This window comes from Piliocolobus tephrosceles, chromosome 1 (genome assembly GCF_002776525.5).
Source record: "Piliocolobus tephrosceles isolate RC106 chromosome 1, ASM277652v3, whole genome shotgun sequence".
Taxonomy (NCBI): Eukaryota; Metazoa; Chordata; class Mammalia; order Primates; family Cercopithecidae; genus Piliocolobus; species Piliocolobus tephrosceles.
Window position 1 is genome coordinate 90,496,697 of NC_045434.1, and position 7,287 is coordinate 90,503,983.

The window sequence follows — 7,287 nt, forward strand, 5'->3', positions numbered from 1 at the left end:
CAGGAAGTGTAGTTTGCATAGGGCAGGGCCCCCAGAAAGAACCCTCAGCCCTAGGTAGAGACAGTAAGAGTTGGGTACTTGCTAGGTAGCCTCAAAGAAATGCATTTGTGATGTGTGAGGTCTCTGAAGCATGTGTTTAAGTGGTGCAGATCTTGGGTGGGGAAAAGGAGCAAGTGGTGCATTGAGACCAAAGTTACTTTGCACTTAGTGCAAGGGAAGCACTTCTGAGGTGCAATCAGAGTTATTTCTGGTGTCTGAGGGAAGAAAAGAGGAGAAAGAGAAGGAGAGAGAAGAAAGAGAAGGAAGTAAAGGAAGATGGGGTCTTTCCCCGAGGCTGTCTAAATCAGGCACTCTCTCTCCAGGGCTCTGCTCTAACAGGATGAGCGAGGTTTCATACCATTCTCCCACCTGCTGTTTCACTCATAAAGATCTCTTTCTCCATCCAAACTGCATCTCAAAGTTTTCCCAGATGAAGCAGTTGAGACCCGATGATCCTGCTCTGCTGGATTTTGGGATCCAACAGCTGCTCCTTTTCTGGCCTTATCCTGTTTTCCACCCTGGTCTTCATATCCTCTCCCACACCCCAACCTTACTCGCCTTTGTCCTATACATAATTCGAAGTACTTTGAGGACTGCCCCTACAGTCAGAGTGTTCCTTGTAATTGCTCATCTTTTTATTTACCCAACTGTTTCCTGAACAGCTACTATGTGTCAGGTATCAGGAATACAGAGGCAGGTGAGGTGCAGTCTTGAGCAGCAGGGAGTTCCATCAGTGCCTTTTAACTTAGCTGTGCACACCAGGAGCAATTCTGTGATGGAAGCATCCAGAGGTGAGGGACTGTATTTAGATGAGAATGTTCCCAGTTTAAGCACTGCCAAAACATAATGATCTCAATTTTCATGAAAGGTGAAGAACTTTTCACTCTATGGAAGGCTTTTCCATAATGTCCCTTGAAAATTTCAAGAAGAGCTCCCCTTTTGCATTTAAGAGACAGCAGGTGTGTGAAGGTTTTACTTTCCACCCTCTGCTCCGCCTATTGTGTAAGGTGAGGTCCATGCACAGAGTTCCCTGTAGTATTTATGAAAGGGTGTTCACAAATGCCTTAGGGGAGAATGATGGAAACAAGAAGTCAAGGTCTGATCCACAAAACAAAATGAGTTGGGCTTTATTTTCTTCCTATTTTTTTTCTCCTGAAACACAAAGTCTTTTCTAATGGTTCATAGACTGTTTCATTCAACAAATGCTAATGAGCATTTTCTTTGTGTCAGGGACAACATCAGGCTCTAGGAATGCAGAAGTGATAAAGGCAAGGTCCCTGTCATCAAATAACAGTTTAATAGATGAAATAGGATATGTATCTTGGTCACAAGACCCAAAGCAATAGTAAAGGTTATAAGATATATCTATAAAGGTCAGAGGATGAAGGACTCAGATGTAGTTGGAGCACTGGGCCAATCTCCACAGAGGTAATGACATGGAATGGGATGCTGACAGTCATGGATGATGGGTGGAGAGTAGACAAGGAGGGTCTTCCTCAGACCCTGGTGGTTGTTGAACCTGATTTTTCCCTCCAATCCTATTTAGAATTCAACAGCAGTTGCAACCCGCCCAAACCCCCAAAGACATCATCCAGACTTAGCCAGTGTACCCACTACTATGTAGGCCAACCTGAAGGCCCCAGCCTTCTGCTCACTTACCTACTTGCAGATGCCTTTGAACCACATCCCAGCTACATGTAGCTGAGGAATCTAACACTGGAAATTGTGAAATATCCAGATCAATCATCCGCTCCATGGCTGTCCTCCAATGACATGTGGCCTGGAGGCTTCAGCTGGAGGATATATAAAAGAGCCTCTTACTTCCTGGAAACACAAGGCCTCCAGACTCCTGGAATAACTTGTCTACACATCTTCCACTAGGGTAAGGGTACTTCTGGCTGAAGAGATACTTGGATGTAGCTCAAGTGCTGCTAAGGCAGTACTGACCTCTCCTCTTGTCTCTTCCCAGGGAGCTGAAAAGCCAGGTAGGAGATGCTTGGGGTAGAAAGAAGGGAAGGGAAGAGGATCCCTGCAAAAGAAAGACCCCAAATCATCTAACATGTGAGAAAGCCATAGAAGTTAGAGGGCCAGAAAAGCAGAGATGGGACAGTCAGACTTAGGAGTTTGGGGACAGAATAAGACTAGGTAGAGAAAGAGAAGAGACTTGGCTCTCCTTTGCACTTGACCAGGTGGACATTGGGCTGGGAAAAGCAAACTGTCAGCTCAACTAAGTACAATTTGTCTTTTTTTTTTTTTTAAAGGAAGCACATATCATCAACATGGTTATTAGTAAGTGAGTCCCCTGGGAAGACTTACTCCGCAAATATTTAGTCCTTTCAAGTCTGTTCTTCTCCTCCTGAGATGGAGTTCAGTGGGTTGCAAATGCTGGACACCATTTTTGACAGCTCCAGTTCCTGGAGGACAGAAACAGAAGCCCATGCTGCCTCGGTCCCTGATATAACTATTTCTCTTCCAGATTCGACCTGGTAGCCAAGCAATGTCACAGCAGAAGCAGCAATCTTGGAAGCCTCCAAATGTTCCCAAATGCTCCCCTCCCCAAAGATCAAACCCCTGCCTGGCTCCCTGCTCGACTCCTTGTGGTGGTCCCCATTCAGAAGGCTGTAATTCCAGTTCCCAAAGGCCTGAGGTTCAGAAGCCTAGGAGGCCTCGTCGAAAGCCACGCTGCCTAAGTGGGGGCACAACCTACCACTGCAAAGAGGAAGAGTGTGAAGGCTACTGAGCCCAGAAGAGTTGAGGCACAGGTGCAGTTGCTCTTTCCTTACCCCACCTTTGGGTATATATAATTCCCCTGGGAGAGCCAGACCCTCAACCTCTCATTTGGGCTGAGAAACACTTCCTGATCCCCAGCTCCAGAGAGGCGAGAACTAGGCTGAGCCACGCTGCTACTGCTCTCGTCCACTTGCCTCTTCAGCACAGCAACAGTAAAGCTGCTTTACTTGGAGCCCTGACTTCTGTGAGTTCTTGAGACCCCTGCTCAGATGTGCTGAGACCCCCGCCTCAACCCAAGTGCATGGTGCTTCTCCTCCTTCCTCTTAAGGCAGCTGATGGTATTTTAAAGAAGCAGATGTTTTTGGGATTTATGCCCCAGTTTCCAGCAGCCTCACAGCCATCAACCCATGTCATTGCATGATTCTAGCACCAAAGACTACAATAAACATATGTTGAGCACCTACTGTGTACTGGCCTCCATGTTTACAGATGTAAGTGGGAAATTTGTCCCTGCTCTAGAAGGCTAATTATCCAGTAGGAGATGCAATGGACAGTGGATTAGTAAATATCATTTTAAACTGATTAACTTACTCATTTTTATCTCTCAATTTGTGTTCAAAAGAACTTAAAGCAGAAATTTAAAAAGTACCCTAGGTCAAAGGCAGCAGACAGAGGAGACCCATTCTGATGGTGTGGATCAAAGGTGGTTTCCCAGGCCTTGGAAGGAAAGAGAGTATTCCACTTGGGAGTGGGGAGAAGAAGCTCCCTGGGGCAGGAAGCATTTAAACAAGACCTCTAAAGATAGCAGACTTCGGTGCTAGGAGGTGGAGTGAGGAGGAAAGTTCATCCAGGTGGAAGATCCAGCATAAACAAATGCATAACAAGGGCGGTACTTGCCAATGGTGTGAATTTCAATGTGACTGTAGTGCCAGGTGTGAGATGAGAGATGTGACACAGTTCATAACCCCAAGTCCCCATGATAATTCAAACCAGCTGAGTTTACTGAGCTTTAGGTATCAAACACCAGCTACCAAAAGATCGTACCTCTGGGAAAAATCTGGGCCCAAGCCCCAGGTCTAGTAGTCTGAGATGAGGGGAGCATGACATAAATTACACAGGCTTGAAGGGGACTTGAAGCTCAACTATGAACCATATAAATATAAGTTTATGTAAATATTTTTTGCTGATCTACATTTTTGGCGGGACATTAAAAGCATTTCTTTTTATTAACCAAATGCCCAACCCAATAGATTATATTGATCAGGCTCAGAACAGAATTTCAACCTGTAATATCCAGTATGTAGGATTCTCATTTCCAGAGCTTAGTAATTCTCCTCATTGCTAGGACATGATGTTATTTTTGTGATGACACACATCTGTATGTAGAAATGCATCATGATTATATATAATTATAATTTCATATGCATGATTTTTCTCATTAAACAAATGACACACACTTGTATAAAGATTTGTTAATGGAGATAAGCTTAAGGAAGATGACTAAGACCAACCTAAAAATCCTATCACCTAAAAATAACCATGGCTAATCATTTCATAGATGCATTTGCAAACCTTTAAACATCACAAAATGGGTTAATTACAGAATATTTTATAACCTACACTTTTTTTTTACTGTTAAGTAAATGGTAAAATTGAACAAGAGTCATTGTCAATACTCTTGCATCCTAGGAAATACTGATCAACACATGATATTCACAAACACATCATGGTCTGCATAACTGGTTCTCCACTACTGGGCATTTATGTTGTTTTTGCACTTGCTGTCAAGTGTAATTTAAAATAATCATTCCTATTGATAGTTATTCTTAATTTTCTTAGAATCAGTTTTTAGAATTGGAATAAATTCACAAAACTATGAAGACTTTTTCAGACTCTTCAGCAAGACTGCACTTTGGGAGCAATAAAAATTACTCCACTTAAGAAATTAATTATGGTAGATTTGTTTGAGAGCAAAAGTGAGTACTAGGTTAAAGGACTGCTCCAGTTTATAGTAGAAAAAGTCTACTTTTTGAGAAGAGACACTTCCTAAGAAACTTGACAGGTGTCCACCTTTTTACCATCATAAAATCTATACTTTAAAGAAAATTTAAATGTCTTCCTCTTTTGAGGAAAAAAAGAGGGCTTTATATTGTATGAAGCAATATCTTATGAATATTGATATACCATTGTTTGAAATTTTGTATCTAGCTGACATATTTTTAAATAATGATTTTCAATATATTTGCATGAGAGATTTTTGGAAAGAATCCCATTTTTCCCTAGGAAAAATACAAAATATCAATGCCGAGTTGATTGTGTAAAGCTCAATGTGTAAGAACATCTTTTTTTCGACTTTTAATTTCTGCTCTTTATTGAAGACAGGCAATTACCAAATGACAGTTTTTTAAAAAGTTTTTACAGAAACTATTTTTCTTTGACAAGAATATTCCTTACTATTTTGACCTATTCAACTTTCTCTAGTCAGTACTTCAATTCCCTGTGTTAAGTGTTCAACCTATGTGTTATTCTACAGATACACTGGTTAGTCTGTGTCAAATTGATTTCAAAATTACTGCAATGAAAATAAACTAAGGATTTGATTATTGTTTTTCTTTATAAAGGCTGTATTTGGCATCTTCACAATTCCTAAAATATGCCTGTACATCAGAAATGTCAATGACTTTTTTATATGGCTTTAGTATGGCTTCATTTTAATACTATATGTATGTTGTACTTTGTTTTATAGTAATAAGTAATGAAAAATGTAGACTTTATATTTTATACAAAATATCCTGTAAATCTATATATATATTTTATGATTTATACATAAATTATATATGTATTTTAAGCATTCTCATCACAAAAAAATGGTAAGTATGTGAGATAATGCATGTTAATTAGCTTGATTTACTCATTCCACAATGTACACATTATTTCAAAACAATATGTTGTACCTGCTAAATTTATACAGCACAAGTTTTATTTGCCAGTTAAAATAAATAAATAAAGGTATTTTTAAAATATCCTATACACAAAATTTTGTAAGTTCATAGTGGCAACAAAACTGGGTAAGTGGTACAATTCCTTTTATTTAGAATATATCTGACTTGATGCTTTTAACAGATGTGAAAAATCTTACATATATTTTACGTCTTTTAATTCAGAAAACTTTATTTTGACAGAAAAACTTTATGTATTTGATATTCAATATATTCTTTCATCTAATTTTTAGAAAATGTTAAATGCTGCATTGTTTGGACTAAATAAAGAACATACAAGGTGTTTAGAAGTGCTCCCCAGGGACTTTGAAACATCCCCATGTGTCAGTTCCTAATACTACTCTGTCTTCCTTAAGAAGTCTGGACTCCAGTCTTCCAGCAAGCAAGCTCTTGCATGGAAGCTGGACTTGAGCCCAGTGATCTCAGTTCAGGCCATCCACTGCCTCAATGTGCCCAGCTTTTCTGGGTTCTCCAGTCAGGACAAAAGGGCCCTCTTCAGCCTGGCCCATGGTCAACATAGTCAATCGCTACTGTGGCTGGCATAGCACACTCCCTAAGTATACACCTTTTTAGCAGCTACGAGTTTACAGTGTTTGACAGGTGGTGTCTTGTTATTGGATGCTATACACTTCATGATATAACATAAATAATAAGTTGTCCCTTTTATTTATTCCTGTACAGATGTCACAAATAATATATTAAAATAAAATTAATCTAAAGTGAAGGAAATATGGTGCTGATTTAGTAGGAAGTCAAGAAATACTGCCAAAACTTCAGGAATGAAGAAATAGAGTTTTAATTATAGTATTTAAAGTTATAGAGGTAGCCAATAATGACATGAAAATAAAAAATATGTCTAAATAACAAGGAGGGAGGGAAGGGATGATAAATGTGAGCTTAATTCCCTGTTTTTTATTGAGAAGGTAAATAGACACGGCCTAAGAAATAAACATATAAGCAGATTATTTAGACTGATACTTAATTTTTTCATATTACAACTATTTGGATTACCTGACTTTAAATTTTCATTTAAATGTATTGCTTTTCTATAAATAAATAACTAAAATCACATCCCCTTTTTTTTCACATGCATCTGTAAGAGTCCTAGGCCAAACCTTCCCTAACAGAGCAAGTGCAAGTTGAAATCCTGTCAGATGAAACTCACTTCAAATCTTTGACAACTCTGTGGCTTTAGAAAAATTTCTGTACCTCTGAAAGCTTCCTCATCTAAAAATTAGATAAAATTATAGTATCTGCTTGTGAGACTGTGGAGGGATCATACATGATATCATAGGTAACATGTACTGCATATTTAACTCAAAGTTATAAGTTCATCGTAGTTTACATTTGGGGTGCACTCTATTTTTTTAAATAGACTGTTTATTTTAGTATAATTTTAGATTTACAGAAAAACTGCAAACGTAGTTAAGAATTCTTATATATCTGCACCCAGTTTCCCTTGTTAATATCTTACATTCATAGTAAATTTCTTTCTTTCTTTCTTTTTTTTTTTTTTTTT

The 7,287-nt window shown here is 38.9% G+C and overlaps 1 protein-coding gene across 1 annotated transcript; it reads left to right on the forward strand.

The window, feature by feature from the left end:
- The first annotated feature begins 1,869 nt into the window (after positions 1–1,869).
- On the forward strand, positions 1,870–3,001 carry LCE6A (late cornified envelope 6A). The gene is made up of 2 exons (XM_023213544.1): positions 1,870–2,024; positions 2,516–3,001. The coding sequence occupies exon 2, from the start codon at positions 2,537–2,539 to the stop codon at positions 2,777–2,779; it is 243 nt and encodes an 80-aa protein (XP_023069312.1). The 5' UTR covers positions 1,870–2,024; positions 2,516–2,536; the 3' UTR covers positions 2,780–3,001.
- The last annotated feature ends 4,286 nt before the right edge of the window (positions 3,002–7,287 follow it).

Coding starts and splice junctions, on each gene's coding strand:
- LCE6A (XM_023213544.1), top strand. CDS start 2,537: ATGTCACAGCAGAAGCAGCAATCTTGGAAGCCTCCAAATGTTCCCAAA.